This window comes from Anolis sagrei, chromosome 3 (assembly GCF_037176765.1).
Source record: "Anolis sagrei isolate rAnoSag1 chromosome 3, rAnoSag1.mat, whole genome shotgun sequence".
NCBI lineage: Eukaryota > Metazoa > Chordata > Lepidosauria > Squamata > Dactyloidae > Anolis > Anolis sagrei.
Genome location: NC_090023.1, coordinates 16,583,829 through 16,600,603, shown reverse-complemented (window position 1 = coordinate 16,600,603; position 16,775 = coordinate 16,583,829). Strand labels below are relative to the sequence as shown.

Sequence of the window (16,775 nt, the reverse complement as noted above, 5' to 3'; positions counted from 1 at the left end):
GCTCATCTTCTTGCCGGGGTGCCGGCGAGGTGTCATATCACCCCAATTCTCCAATAGCTGCACTGGCTACTGATTGAGTACCGGATCACTTTCAAGGTGCTGGTACTAACCTTTAAGGCTTTATATGATCTGAGGCCAGCGTACCTGAGGGCCCGCTTATCCCCCTCCCAACCCCAGAGATTACTCCGGTCTGAAGACCAAAATTTGCTTGCAGTCCCTAACATCCGGACTTATCATCGTCCTCTACTAGGCACAGAGCCTTCTCGATCATAGCCCTTTATTTATGGAATGCCTTGCCGGTTGAAACTCAAACTATCCGAGACCTACTTGCTTTTCAGAAAGCCTGCAAAACTTTTCTTTTCCGGCAAGCTTTTGATGGGTCAACAACCCAGGCTATGTCTGTCCTTGCTACCTATTGTTATTGTTATGGCTGTTTAAAGCAAATTGTACTGTTTTTAATCTATTTCTGTAAATGGCTCTGAGCCAAATTGGAAGTAGCGGTATACAAGTTAAATAAATAAATAAATTAAATTAAGTGATACAGTCCTGGGGTTTTCTGTTTATTTTTTAAGTATTGATTCTACTTTGATTGGACCTTTAGATCAGGAATGGGCATTATGAGCTCCTCTAGACATTGTTACACTGGAAATCCCATCATCCTTAACCAGCATAGCCAATGGTGTGAAATGCTGGGAGATGCAGTCCAATCACAATTCACACCCCTGATAGACCCACTAAATCCATGAAAATTAGATAAAATTTGACTAATCAAGTTAATTATTGATTCAGCAAATTTATTCTACTCTAGAGGGTGCTGCCAATCCAATTTAACTTGGCCTAAAGCAACTAACCAGAACCTACTTGACTTCTAGTAGGTTGCATTTGTCTCTGTACTCTTCTCCCAGATTTTCTTTTTGGAGAGGAATGCTGGAATTGTAGTTGTAAAATCATAGAGTTGGAGGAGACCCCAAGGGCCATCTAGTCCAACCACTTGTCTTGTAGGAGTAGATGCCTAAACCCGTCTTGAGAGTTCCTCCTCTGAAAGACAGCACAGATCTCTTCTTCTGCCTTAGAGAGATACTGATTTTGACTGATCTCTCTTTTTAAAAAAAAAAAAATAGGTAGTGATTTATATTCTTTTTTTCCCCCAGGTGCCCAGTCGAAAAACTAGGAGGCTGCTGGATAAAAGCAAAACTTTCCATGTGACGTGTGGTGTGATGATCTGCATCTTCTCAGGTGTGTCTTTCTAGTGCTAACAATGCAAGGTCTTGCTGTAAAGCATGTGACAACATCATAAACCATTTGTGGCTTTTCTTCCACAGTACATGAGGGGGTACTCTTGTTCCACGTTTCTCTTATAGAGAACTGGAAGCATTTTCCCAGAGTCTTCTACTCTTCAAGAGGAAGAGGTCTTCATTTAAGAATCTCTGAGTCTGAGCAGCTGCCTCTCTCCCTCTCTCTCTCCCCATTAAAAACCCAGTTGAAAGCTAGTAGATGGCATAGAACTGATCCTGGCTCAAACACATCCAGTTTAAACAAAGTAACACAGATGCTGTTGCAGTGAAGGCTGTGTGGGCAGACAAAAATTTGTTCTCTGTGGAGGATTCCTGTCAGCTATTTTAACCCTATTCTCTTGTCTGATTTAGTTCTCTGCCCCCACATAAAAGACATAACTGTTGCCTTACATATTATTTCACTAAATTGCCCATACAGAGTAATTCATGAGCTCACTCGTCCAAGATAGTTTGCTGCTAAAGGGAAGGCAGCAAGCATCCCATTTCTTCAGTCCACTTTGTGGAAGAGACAGTATTTGTGTTTGAATCTTATTTTTAACCAGAGTTTGGTAGAGTTTGTTTTTAGAAAACCATTGCTCCCAGGTTGCTCTTCTGAGTACCATAATTAATTTAGAAAATTTCCCAAGCTTGTATTGTCGAAGGCTTTCATGGCCAGGATCACTGGGTTGTTATAGGTTTTTCCGGGCTATATGGCCATGTTCTGGAGGCAATTTTTCTCCTGATGTTTCGCCTGCATCTATGGCAAGCATCCTCAGGTAGTGAGGTTTGTTGGAAGTAGGAAAAATGGGTTTATATATCTGTGGAATGACCAGGGTGAGACAAAGGACCCCTGTCTGCTGGGGCTAGCTGGGAATGTTTCAGCTGATCACCTTGATTTGCATTCAATGGCCTGGAAGTGCCTGGGGGAAATCTCTTGTTGAGAGTGATTTTATGTGCCTGTTTGTTTCCCCTCTGTTGTTTTGCTGTTGTAATTTTTGAGTTTTTTAATACTGGTAGCCAGATTTTGTTCATCTTCATGGTTTCCTCCTTTCTGTTGAAATTGTCCACATGCTTGTGGATTTCAATGGCTTCTCTGTGTAGTCTAACATGGTGGTTGTGAGAGTGGTCCAGCATTTCTGTGTTCTCAAATAATATGCTGTGTCCAGGTTGGTTCATCAGGTGCTCTGCTATGGCTGATTTCTCTGGTTGGAGTAGTTTGCAGTGCCTTTCATGTTCCTTGATGCGTGTCTGGGCGCTGCCATATAGCCCGGAAAAACCTACAACAACCCAGTTTCCCAAGCTTGGTCACAAACAACCCCAGCCACTTAATTGGGTATCCGTTATCCAAAATGTTAGAGAACAGAAGCGTTTCAGATTTTAGATTTTGTAAGATTTTGTATTCCTACATTCATTTATGCTTCATATACACCATACATAGTAATTTTAGACCATCTTTTAAATACCTTTGTACATGAAATATTTTTTATTTATTGAACCATCATAATTAATAATAATAATAATAATGACAAAATTGAAGTAAAAGTTGATTTCTTCACAAAATTGAAGGAAAAGTTTATAATGGAGCAGAGCTGGTTATGGCTCACAAATGGAACCCTGAAGAAGGAGACAGAAGGCCTGATTCTTGCAGCCCAGAAGCAAGCCATCAGAACCAATGCCATTAAGGCCAGGATTGAAAAATCAGCTGATGACCCAAAATGCAGATTGTGCAAGGAAGCTGATGAAACTATTGATCATATCCTCAGCTGCTGCAAGGAAATCATACAGACAGACTACAAACAGAGGCATAACTCTATGGCCCAAATAATTCATTGGAACTTATGTCACAAGGTCCACTTGCCAGTAGTGAAGAACTGGTGGGATCATAAACCTGCAAAAGTAGTGTAAACTGAACATGCAAAAATACTGTGGGACTTTCGAATCCAGACTGACAAAGTTTTGGAATGCAATACGGCAAACATCATGATTGTGGAAAAGAAAAAAGTTTGGATTATTGATGTTGTCATATTGGGTGACAGCCGCATTGAGGAAAAACAACAGGAAAAACTCAACCATTATCAACACCTCAAAATTGAACTGCAAAGGCTAAGGCAGTACAGGTAGTCCCAGTGGTAATGGGCACACTGGGTGCCGTGCCAAAAGATCTCAGCTGGCATTTGGAAACAATAAACATTGACAAAGCTATGATCTGTCAACTGCAAAAGGTCACCTTACTTGGATCTGAGTGCATCATTCGAAAATACATCACACAGTCCTAGACGGAAGTGCTCGACTTGTGATTTTGTGATATAAAATCCAGCATATAGATCTCATTTGCTAGGACACACTGTGCTTTTTTGTCAGAATAACAACAACAACAACAACAACTTTATACCCAGCCTCCATCTGAGGGGACTCGGGGCGGCATAAACATGGGACAATGGGGTAATGTGCCCCTTCTTCTTTTTTTTTTGGTCTTCAACTGTATTTTCATTACTAATGAGTCCTCATGATGTAAACAAATTACTATAACCTCAGTATCCAGAAATCCAAAAATCTCTGAAAATTGAAACTTTTTGTTACCAACACTTTTGTGATGGTAGTTGTAGAACTCCTGTCCATAAGTCTCTCCGATCCTCAATGATTCCCATATGTGTTGTTAGACTTTCATTAAAAGTTGGATTCTTTCTCTATTGGTTGAAACTACTCTATTGGCATGCTATCAGTTCCTGCTTTATTTCTCCTAAGTATCACAGTAAAATAAAATTTAAGCAACCCAGTGTGAACTGAATGTGAACTGGGATACACAGTGTTGTAAGAAGGGAGAATGGAACAAAGTGGCTAGACTCCCAAGCAGCAATAATCCACATTTTGTTGCAGGTTTTACTGGTGTTGACATGTGAGTTTTATGTATGGAATCTTCAGTGTCTTTAAACACATCAATTTTTTCTTCTGTTCTAGTGATTCATGTTGGTGCTCACCTGGTGAATGCATTGAACTTCTCTGTGAACTACAGTGAACAGTTTCTTGCCCTCAACGTAGCCAACTATCATGGTGAGGTGAGTGGGCAGAACTCCATGTTTCTTCTTTCTGATTGTCCCTACGTGACTTTTAGAAGGATCCCAACTAGATCCTCCAACATGTTACTATGATATATTTCCTCTGGAAGTTACTATACTTGTGTTGGAGGAGCTAGTGAATCCATAGAGAGGATAACTCTCTTGGAATGTCTATGGTTGGCCAATATAATTTTTAGGATATGCTGGGACTGAAAGTCAGGTAATATAATGGTGTTTGGTTTGCAGTTTCATGTAACCATGGTGAGGGTTGTACTGTATTTTAATGACCTTTTATAAACTGTTTAAAATTAATATTTTAATATGATAGTTTAATTTTGATTTTTAAACATTCTATATTATCCCGTTTTGCTTGAAATAAGTAATGAAATGACTGGATCCATTACTGAAGTGAACTAACTAAAATTTCATCTAGATGAGATGGAAGTCCTCTTGATCAACTGAAAGGCAGTTCAGGGAACAGAGATTAAGACTCCACCAAATAATATTATATCCTCCCTGAAGATGTACCTCTGCAGCCTCTGAATTCAATCTTCAAATTATTTATTTATTTACTTTATTTGTATACCGCTCTTCTCAGCCAAATTAGGCGACTCAGAGCGGTTAACAACAAGCAGCGGCAAAAAATTCAATACAAACATCGTACAGCCATTTAAAAGACAGTTAACACAATAATACAATAAGCAATTAACATCAATAACCATCAATAACATCAATAAACAACACACTGGCGTCTCATAACTAAAGTCATATTCCAAGCTCGTCATCCATTGTACCGATTTCCTATAATTCATTGTAATTCATTGCACTGCCTATTCAAACGCCTGTTCGAATAACCAGGTTTTTACTTTCTTCCGAAATGCCATTAATGAGGGAGCTAATCTGATGTCTGTGGATAGGGCGTTCCACAGCCGAGGGGCCACTACCGAGAAGGCCCTGTCCCTTGTCCCCGCCAACCCGCCAATCTTCAAATTAGGAGCTCAAGTTTTGTTGGTGGTCAGGAATGCATGTGCATAGTTAAAACTTGTGCCAATTGGCACCTGTTCTTTGAGATGTCAGGTCTGTCCACAGGTACAGATGTCTCATTACATCTTGTTTGGATTACTGTAACATTCTATTTCAGGCTGCCTTTGAACATTGTTGGGGAAACTTCAGCTGCTCCAAAGAGCTGCAATTGGATTGCTAGATGGAGCTGGTTACAGGGCGCACACAACTCCTTTGTTGCAACAGCACTGGCTATCGGTCTGCTATTGTGCTCTCAGAGCATGAGTGGGCCCATGCTCAGATCTCTTGGGAAGGCTTCTCTCTTGATCCCCTACTCTTGCAGATACATCAGGTCAAAACACAGTAGAAGGTCTTCTTGTTGGTTGTGGTACAGAATCAGCCCAGCTGTTCCCCTACATCTTGAAGTGTGGGGCTGTTTTGGAGCTTTGAAGGGGCTCCGGAGTATTCCCCTACTTTGCCAATGCAGGCACAAATCTGTTAAGCAGCTTTGTTTCACATTGGGAGCAAAATGGCCCCATGAGTCATGTAAATGCCACAAAGCCAATTCTTACCCACTTTAGGTTGAAGTGTCCATGTTAGTATGCCCAAAGTCCTCACTGAGGTTATATTGAGAGCTGCATGAGGTCTGCTCTAGATCTGCAGGTTGCCTGTCCTTTTGACGAGAGTCACAATTATGCTATCTGCTTAAACCAGTGGATGAAATTAGATTTCTTCTGTATTCTCCGTATATTTTTTGTTGTACTTGTCTGTGTTGGCTGGACAGAGTGCCAATTTATGGGCATACTGGGATTACTTGAGAATTTGTAGTCCCAGGATGCTTTCACAAGTAGCATTTATCTTGCAGTCTCTCTGTTTGCAGCTTGCAAATCTATCTGCTTTTGTTTTTCCCTCGATAGAGGGAAAAAGGCATCCCTTATGTTAGAGAAGACAGAATAGTTGCACAAGTGGGTTATTTGTTAGTACTCAGAGCTGATGTATCTGTTCTTGGGATTTAAATCTTCCTTTATTTCATTGTTGCAAAAATGAATAGTTGTCCCCTTGCTGGGTGAGAATTACAAGGTTTTGACACATTTGGTAATGGTGATTTTATTTTGGGATATATTTTGTATGTCACTTTGAGAGCAGTTAGATTACTTTGAGAGAGAAAGTAATTTTTGAGAGAGCAGTTAGAGCACTTTGAGAGAGAAGATTAAATCTGTGCAGAAAAAGGGGCACGAAGTCAGCAAAAAGTGAGCCCTCTAGATCTGCAAATTAATCCAACTGTGGGTGGCTATGCACCACATTATTAAATGCCAGTGACCTGAATGCAGATATACTCAAGCATGTGTATTCATGTTGCTGTCATTTAATAACATGAGGTGTGAGAACTGCATTTTTGCATTTGCATGAGCTCCTAGAACTAAAGCCCTGGGAATATGGTGGGTTCCCTGCATTCTCTCCAAAGAGTCCTGAAATGTGCAAAATACTGCAGCAGTTCATCACTTGTTTGATGGGATACCTCAGTGTGCTCAGAAACTTCTCTCATCAAGGAAAGGATAAACTCTTAAGTCCTTTACATCCCTAGTTTGCCTACAGAAATTTCAGATATTTGATCTTTGCACATTGTGATGAAAATTGACCTCAGGCTAACAAATGAATCACAGTTTAATTCCCCACTGGATCATACACTTCTCTGAATGTTGTGCCATAGTTTTATTCCAGGTAAGCCAGGCATGGCAAATATATAGCCTTCCAGAAGTGGTGGATTGCAGCTCGTAGCATTCTTCATCTTTAGTCATGCTAGTTGGGGTTCCTGGGAGTTGCAGTCCAGTCCCATGTGGAGAAACCACAGTATATTATTCTTCTTGTGTGCCCTCAAATCTTTTCTGAGTTATGTTTTTTTTTTGTCGTGTCAGGAGTGACTTGAGAAACTGCAAGTCGCTTCTGGTGTGAGAGAATTGGCCGTCTGCAAGGACGTTGCCCAGGAGACGCCCGGATGATTTGATGTCTTTATCATCCTTGTGGGAGGCTTCTCTCATGTCCTCGCATGAGGAGCTGGAGTTGATGGAAGGAGCTCATCCACTTCTCCCCAGATTTTAAACTGTGACCTGTGACCCTAGCAAGGGAAAACAGGCACACTAGCAAGAGAGAGAGCAGCCTGGGGGGGGGAAAGGCGGGGCTTCGGAGCGAGCTCGAGCACAAGCTCACTCTCGCTTCCAGTAGTTTGCTACGGCTCTAAAGGGCCAGCCATGCCTGACTGCAACCATCATTTCCCCCCCCCCCCAGACATTCAGAAAGGCCAGAAGAAGCATCATAAGAGCACCTTGATGCTATTTGCTTTATTCTAAGCAAAGTTTTCTGTTGCTGGCTTCTCGTCTTCTCTCCTCTTGCCTTGAACTAATTCCTCCTTCATACCCAACTTTCTTAGCTGTTCTGGGGGTAGTTTTGTCCTTTGTTCCTAACCAATACTCTGAAAGAGCAAGGACATGACACATGAGTAGAAGCCAACCATGTAAAGATGAAGGTCAGACCTTCATTTACAGCAGCTCTGCTCCGACTAAGAATACTGATGAAGTTATCTCTGGCTAAGCTTGCTAAATCATTCATGCTGTCTGTGTCTGCTTTCTAGGATCCCAGGAAACTCCTTTTCACAACAGGTAAGTCAGCAAAAGCTTCACCAAGATTGTGTTGAATTGGCAGTTTTCTAGACTACGCTTTGAGGGGAGAAAACACGAAAGGAAAGGGACTATTATTACTGCTCTTGTTGCAGAGGCAGAAACATATATCTTTCCTGGAACAAAGAATGCCATTTCCTATTGGAAATGGGTAGCAATATCTTCTTTTTCAGAGAGCCTTTTTTTTACAAAAAAATAATAATCCAGGTATGCCTAACAAAGTTGATGTGCTCCTGGGCAAGAGAGTAAATTCTCTAGATTGGTGAAAATCCACCACACCGTTATAGCATTTCAGTAGCATTCCAATTGTCACCACTTCATCCTATGGAATGCTGGGATCTGTTGTTTTATGAGGTATATAAAACACTTTGCCAAAGAATAGGGCTGGGTGGTTTCGTTCGTTAATTTCGTAATTCGTTATTGATTCGTATTTAAATTAGCTTACGATCCGATATTGAGCCATGCAGGAGCAACTAAAAATCAAAATGAATTTTTCAATTTATTTCGTAATTGGTTCATAATTGGTTCGAAATCGTTTCGAAATCATTTCGTTATTATTTCGTTATTATTTCCGTATGTCTGGTGCAAGTTTTATAGTTGTTGTTTGTTTTATCAGTGATAAAAAAATAAATTATCACACCAACAGTCAACAACAGAGGGAGAGGGAAGCTTCAGAAGTCCCCCCTGTCCCATTTGGAGGGTTTTTTAGCGTATTGTGCAATCGCGTCCGCCATTAACGAATCAATTCGAAATTTATGAAATTTCGTAAATAACAAAAAATTTTAAAGAAAAATTCGGAATTCTTTTAAAAAACGAAACACAATGGACCCCCTAAAAAAGAAACGAGTTTAGAAACAAATTTTTCCGTTGTTACCCAGCCCTACCAAAGAATTCTAGTGCCACATCAAACTACAGATTCCTGAATTTCATTGTATGTGACATTAACTTCATATTACAGCTGTGAATATGCAGTGTAAAGAAATTTATTGTTAGGACTAATATGATTTTAAAGTAGCAGTGGACAAGAGTGGAACACTAGGGGGCTATATTAGGAAGCCATGTAGGTCTGCACTCCCCACTATCTCTGCCATTGCAAAAATCCCCAAATCTTCAAGAGTACACGAGGGCATGATTGTTAAGGGTTTGGACCTTTCTGGTTTTCCAGAAGGTATTTTGTAGCAAAATTTTTAAACAATTGTGACATCTGGGCCAAACTGCATTTTTATTTATTTTATTTTTATCCCTGTGGCCACATCAACATCCCTGAGGGGCATGCATGTGACCAGTGCTACAAATCTGCATTATTGGTGTTTTCAGTTTTCTCAAAAGAGAATGCCAAAAGCCTTGGAGCTGCAAGTAATGAATTCCATTGACTTTGTCCAGATGTGGATTATTCATGTGCCATGCATTATTGCTTTTGGTTCCTCTCCCTCTTGTGATATATAATATATTCCATTTCTCAGGCTACCAACTTTGATAGCTAAATGTCAGTCATTTTTCAAAGTCTCTGTTCTGTCATCTTTGGTTACAGATTTCAGATTTTCCCTTCCAGTACGTAGGCAGCAATTTAGGGGTTTTGCTGCTGTGTTATGCAGGTCAATTCTAACGCCTTTGCCATTTCCACAATAATATGGCTCCAACATTAAATTGCATTTGATGTGCCTCTATTTCATTTTACTCTGGTCTCAGAGTTTGAATCCTGTTTTAAAGAAAGCCTTCTCCCTCCCTTCTGTTTTCTCTTGGAAATTTCCAAGGCAGTAATTTTTAGCAAAAGGCTGCAGGGATTCTTTTGTATTAAGAGATGGGAGTCATAACACTAATTGAGTTCTTGTGGCCAAAGGCCAATACAAAGCATACATAATAATAACAGATAAATTATATTTAAAATATAAAGCTATAAATATATGACAAATATACAACATATAATTATTTACAAATGTTTCACTGGCCTAAAAAACATGTGTTATCCAAGGAGTCTCCTTCAGGAGAGATAAAGCAGGTATAAATAAATATAACAACAACAACAACTTTGTAAACAGCTCAAAATAGTTTGTAACAAAAAATAGTAGTGCAAGATAAAATCATTTAGCATTTGAAACCTGACCAATGGGTTTCAAAGTTCTCTTGAATCTTCTTCTCTGCAAGGGCAAAACAGACTATGTTTTGGAAAACCCTGCTGGCAAACCCCTTCTTTCAGTTGTGATTGTCCTTTTCTCCTGACCTATGCACCAAACCTGTTAAATGGAAAAACAAAAACACAGTTGGAAATAAAAGAGATAGTATGGGAGATTCTCCAAATTCTCAGATGTACACCTGTTAAGAGATGGCATCATACAAGAGTTGAAGACATGAGTTGGCAACTTCTGATAACCATCTTGTTTTGGCCACAGATTCACTAGGTTACTGGCTGCTGTGTAATTGGAACAGTGAACATGCCCAATTTTAGCATCCTAATTTTAGTCTGGACTTTAATTGTCAATTGTCCGAGGAGCTCAACCCTAATCCCTGTAAGCAGGTTCAGCACCCTGGATAGCTCACCTGCCATTGGCACTAGATCATGCTTGCTAAACCAATGGCTTTCATATTCATTCTCTGATCGGCTGTCAATTCATATGTTTGGTTTATGTGATTAGGTCAACAACAACAACAACTGTGTGAACTAGGTGTTCCACATCTGTATGCGTGGAGGATTCTTTCTGTATGAGAGAAGGAATCGTAAACCAGTTGATCTACATGTAGTTGTTGTAGCTTGGCCCTTTGAACCCCATGGATTCCCCCAATATCTCAGAACTCACTCAACTATAATTGTATCTGTTAAAATACCAAAAGTTTATTCTAATAAAATGGCTTTGAAACCATGGTTTTCCAGCTGCTTGGACTCCGGTCACAGAATTTCCGTTCGTTGGCAAAGCTGCCTGGGGTTTCTGGGAGCTGAAGTCCACAACATCCAGAGGACCAAAGTTTGGGAACTACTGTTCTAAATCAAATAGATTATTGGTCCAAAGTGTCCCACAAACCAAAACATTAGATGACATAAGTGGTAACTGGGAGCATCCTTTCTGGTCTGAAATGGTGGCCGTGGTGAAACATGACGATCTTCTGGATTTCTTGGGAAAAGTGAAAATCAGTTAATGTGCTTCTATGCATCTCCTCTGTATCAGTACTGTATGTTGAATCAGCATGCCTATAAATACAACTCAGCATTGACTGTGTATACTCATCGGTTTAAATCTAGGAAAAATATATTTTCTGATTATAATCCACTAGCACATCCACATAATTTGGTCTTGATGCATGTGATAGTGATTTCAGTCTGTTTATTTTAAAAAGATTAAGTCTGGATTTCACCCATTCTGTGTATCTGTTGGTGCGTAGTTTAGTAGTGCTAGGAAGATGTACTTTTCCTGTCACTCACTTTACACAATCAGCATTCTCTTTTCCATTCCAGTTCCTGGATTAACTGGAGTCCTTATGGTGCTGGTGTTATTCTTGATGTCTACAGCTTCTACTTATGCCATTCGGTAAGATTTAACCTGCCACTCTGTATAAGGCTGGTTCATACCCTTCAAAAATGTAGGACTCATTGGGAGTACATGACCATTGGCTTTGCTGTATAGAGCAGAGGTTCTCAAACTGTGCTCTGTGGAGCCCTTGGGGCTCCGCAAGTCATAGAATCATAGAATCAAAGAGTTGGAAGAGACCTCATGGGCCATCCAGTCCAACCCCCTGCCAAGATGCAGGAATATTGCATTCAAATCACCCCTGACAAATGGCCATCCAGCCTCTGCTTAAAAGCTTCCAAAGAAGGAGCCTCCACCACACTCCGGGGCAGAGAGTTCCACTGCTGAACGGCTCTCACAGTCAGGAAGTTCTTCCTAATGGGATTGTGAAGGGCTCCGTGGCACTATACTGCTTCTTACCTCTTCCTCTTTTCTCCTCCTGATAAATGCAGGGAAATTAAAATTTGGAACTGCCTAAACAACAGCAAGCAGCATCATCCTCCTGGGGCACAGACCCCTCCTCCCCCACCTCCCTCGCTGCCCAGACTCTTCTTTACCACCCAGATTCTTCCTCCCCTTATTTGCTTGTTTGTTCATTTTTTCCAATTAGTTCATACAAATACTGTCCATCCATCAGCCTGTTATACATTATATATAATACGTTATGTTATATAATATATAAATATTTCTTGGGGTTCCATGAGAAATGTTTGCTTCAAAAAGGGATCCATGGCTGAAAAAGTTTGAGAACCCCTGGTCTACGGGGTAATGGGCATAAATGCTGAATATGCTGACTAAGGATGATATGAGTTGCCATGCAACACCATCTGTATGGTGATGGAAGGTTTGCTGTTGAGTCTGAATTTCTGGAAAGTGAACAGTCCCTTCAAGTCACCTGTTGGCTTATGGCAACCCCATGATTTCATAGGATTTTCTTAGGTAAGAAATCCTCAGAGGTGGTTTTGCCATGTTTGTCCTCTGAAATATAGTGCCTTTAGGGTGTTTAGGCCCTTTAGAGGAGTGAAACTTACTCTAAATATTCAGAATTTTGCACAAAACTGTAGTTTCATATATCTCTGGAGTACAATATTCTCCTGATCTCATGCCGAGAGCATTAATTATTTACTTTATTTTAGACTTCAACTCTTAGAATCCACTAGCCACCACTATCTTCTTTGTTGCTGTTTTCTTATTTTTCCATTTTTGCCTTCTCTCACAGTCCTCGGCAAACCCAGGCCATTCTCGTGTTTTGCACAACATACTGTGGGAATAAACAAAATATATGCATGCTTGCAGGACACTCTTTAAAAAAAACCCTCAATTGATTCCAGATTTAGTCTGAGCAGCTACTAAAAATATGATACACTCAGCAGCCGTCACTTACAACACTGTGAAACTCTTTGGTTGTCTGGTATTTATTAGTTCTTTATTCTTTTCCAGGGTTTCAAATTATGACATCTTCTGGTATACCCACAACCTCTTCTTTGTCTTCTACTTGCTGCTGATGTTGCATGTTTCTGGGTAAGTCATAGCCTCTTGTGATTAAGTATAGCCTTCAAAACATGTTCTGTTAAAAGTGGAAGAACAGAAGTTGATGTGATGGGTGAGATTGAGGGCAGTGCAATGCAGACAAAACAATAATTCAGTTGAGCTGTGTGGCTCTTGGAGTGCTTCAAATGTGTTAAGCCACTTCAAGGTCCATTTCTTGGACTGAAAAGTGTGTACATGTTGATTTCAAGGACACAGGATGTATTGCTGATTGTAGACTGTCAGTTAAACTTAAATTAGAGTAGGGTTGGTCAATTGCCAGGGTTGGAAGGCCACATTGAAGGGTTTTATATTCAATTTCCTTCTTCTTCCCAGATTTGAGAATCCAAAATTCAAGGCATCACTTTTTGTTGGATGAGAAAGATCTTGTCTGCAGATCTAAAAATACTATCCAGTTATGCCTGACCTTGAGCCGTAATGGCTCATAATACTCACAAAGGAGTCTTTATGGTCCCTATGTACTATTCCAGGGCAAGACTGGGATATGGGAACCCATGATAGGCCCAAAATAGCCCCAGGGACCATATATTTTCTACTTTATCTCTAGTGGGCTCAGGACAGTGTATCGTACAACTACTTTCCTCTTCCCCATTTCATCCTTACATCAACTTTTTGAGGTTGGTCTGCCTGAAACACAGTGACTGACTCAAACTCCCCAAGTGAATTCAGTGGAAACTTAAATCTGGATTTCTGAACTTCTGGTGCAGTACTTTAATAGACTGGGTTATGTCCCATTTGAGTGTTTTTGTAGCTTGTTTCTAGACTATCTGAAAGTTGGAACATAACAGTGATCCCAAGTGTTACTACTGTTCTGCTCATTTGCTGTTTCAGATTTTAAACAATAGAAATTCAGTTGGTTATATAGTTTTCCCTCCGAATTTGTAGTTATGGATTTGATTTAAACTGTTCTTTCTAGGAATTTCTAGGTCCTCCATTGTGACTCTTTGGTCAACTTCTTCTGGTCCTGCTGGGGGACCTAGAGATTTCTGAAGAGTTTACTAGAGAGTATCTCAAGGTTGTCCAATGCAAATTATGTAGTGCATTCTAGTGGGAGTTGGCCATAGAGTCATGCTAGAATTTCCTAAAGGCATGTTCTCTCAGGTAAAAGAGCTGCGGTTTCTCTATTAATGGTTTTCCGCATTCATTGATGTCCTGTGGTCCTACTCCAGCAAATGTGGAAAAAAGAATACTACCTCTTAATATTCCTTATTTACTCAAACTGTGAAATTTAAGGGGTTTCCATGACTTGAAAGCACAAATACACATCAGATATGAGTTAGATTCCTCTTCCAAGGTGTGCCAACAGTGGCCAACTAAGCCACGTTTCAACAACATGTGGTCAACTGATGACAAAGTACAAGTTGGTCTCATTTTAGGACCTTATGAGACCATGTTCTCAGCTGGTTTTAATCAATCTTGTACCATTTGCTTTAGTGGTGTTTTGCAAGTTTGCTCTGCCTGGAGAAACAGCTAGTTAATGGTTGAGTCATTGCTGCAACAAGAGCCAGATGGGCATAGGAGTGCCTAAGAATGTTTTGGCTTTGATTTCAACCAGAAATGCTAGATGAGAATGGATGCTTAAACATCAGGCTGGGGACAGGGAGCAGTTAATGGATCTGTTGTAAACTTTGAGCAGAGGGCAAGTTCATAACAATATTTCTTCCTCAATAATGGCAGTTTATTCAATTCAAGTTGAGTAATGCATGAGTCAATGAGCATCCAGGTCATGAGACAAGCTGTGTTTTGGAAGCCCTTGATATTTTTTCATTTGACTTTCCCATGATCAAGTCAGTGTCCAACTGAGGCTTACAAAACTGGTCCATATGAAGTTTATTTGTATTTTTATACCTTTTTTTGTTCAAAAGCTTCCAAGGCATAATTACATCTTTGTAAATGAACTAAGATCTTCAGAAAATAGAATTGAGAAATAGCACAACATTTATATTTAGCAAGGGGCTACTGTTATCTTACTACATAGGGGAACTAGCAAAGAGACTTTTCTGCAATGGGACAGAATGCATAATGGGATGCAATGTGGAGTGGGACTGATAGCCATCAACACACCGCTTAGGGGGTGCAGATATGTATAGAATTATAGAATTGGAAGAGACCCCAAGGACCATCCAGTCCAGCCCCCTGCCATGTAGGAATAAACAACTAAAGCTCTCCTGACAGATGTCCATCCAGCCTCTGTGAAAAACTCCAGAAGCACACCATGGCAGCACATTGCACTCTCAGACAACATGATTTGCTTGCAATGCCTCCTGCTGCTCCGAGTAAGGAGAATTCCCCCTTTCTGTTTTTGTGGCCGAGGGAGCGATTTCTGCCCAGCATTAAATAGAACTCTTGTTTCTTGGCATTTTTAGGCAAAGTCTCTTAAGATAACACGAGTGACAGAAGTGACTAATGTAGCACTACTACTGCTGCTGTCAAGTGCTTTGTGACTTTCTAACAGTGCAATAATAGATTGTATATCTTGGCAAAGGATCAGGTCGTTGATAGAATGATTCACCGCACGATGTCCCTTTCAGCCTGGGTATATACGTTTGCAGCTGAAAAGATTTTCCTTTCAAGTATCTCAGGGTAAGAATGATTCACTTCCATAGAGATTAAAGTCTGAAACATGAGGTCCTTGCTGGAGGCCCTGTTACATGTCCCAACATCTCATGAGGCTAGCTTGTTGTACTTGTGATATAGCTTTCTCTATTGAAACTCTGGCTGTGGAACTCCCTATCACAGTAAATTAGGCTGTCTCCACTGTTTTGAACTTCCAGATTGAAATTTCTTTGTAGTGTTAACTGTATGGTTTTGGGGAGTGTTTGTCTGTGTTTTTAATGGTTTGAACATTTTTCTGTGTTTTACATCACTTTAGAACAGGGTGTTGTAGTTCAGCCTTTGATTGTGCCTGCACTTGAACTCTCTGGGGATTCCAGGCTTATTGGTCATTCAGATGACACTGGGGATTCTGGGTCTGCAAATCAGCAGGAGAACCACCAAGAGATTTTAAGCCCTGAAAATGAGTGGTCTGTGTCTGAAGGCCGTATTCCTGAAAGGCAATTCGCTAGGGAACCAAGGTCAGAAACAGATCTGAGCTCAAAGGATGAAAATGAAAGTCCAAGTGGACAGACTAATGAGCAGCTAGATAGGAGATTTACATTCCATCAACATAGGAGTATTTACAAAGTCAGGATGCCTAGTAGCCAAGAAGTCCTTATCAGTTTCCCAGGAGAGAAGGCATGATTTTTTTCTCTATATTAGCTAGCCCATTAGATGGGTCTGTCAATCCAGGCAACGTTGGTGTTTGAGTATAGAACTACTGCCAAGTCAAGAGATTCCTAGTTCCATGTTTCCTTTTGTTCATGTCCCATGATTCCACGTTTTGAGGACTGTTCCTGAATCTCATGTTTTAAATTTATTCTGCTTTTGTGTTCCTGGTTTTTGATGCTATTCCTGTACTATGATTTCTGTGGGTTATTCCTGATATTTGGACTTTGTTTTTTTAATACAATTTTGCTGAAATGCTTTTTCATAATTATATTCTTCAATAAACTGCTTTGCTATTTTACCTTGGACTAGAGTGTGTATTAAGTACAGAGGTGGTTCCCAACCTAGGAGTGCAACACAGGGGCTCAGCATGATTTTGTGGTTTGAGCTTTGGACTAAAATTCTAGAAACCAGGGTTTGGATCCCTTCTACCCATGGAAACCTACTGGGTGACCT

General features: G+C 40.3%; 1 protein-coding gene across 3 annotated transcripts in view; it reads left to right on the top strand.

Moving 5' to 3' along the window:
* Positions 1–16,775, top strand: part of NOX4 (NADPH oxidase 4) — a 150,441-nt gene that overhangs the window by 26,308 nt on the left and 107,358 nt on the right. For all 3 annotated transcript variants that reach the window (XM_060771126.2, XM_060771125.2, XM_060771127.2), the window contains exons 4-8: positions 1,152–1,236; positions 4,233–4,330; positions 7,962–7,989; positions 11,456–11,528; positions 12,948–13,028. In XM_060771126.2, coding sequence (XP_060627109.2) covers positions 1,218–1,236; positions 4,233–4,330; positions 7,962–7,989; positions 11,456–11,528; positions 12,948–13,028 — 299 coding nt within the window. In that variant the 5' untranslated portion in view covers positions 1,152–1,217. The remainder of the gene's footprint in view (positions 1–1,151; positions 1,237–4,232; positions 4,331–7,961; positions 7,990–11,455; positions 11,529–12,947; positions 13,029–16,775) is intronic.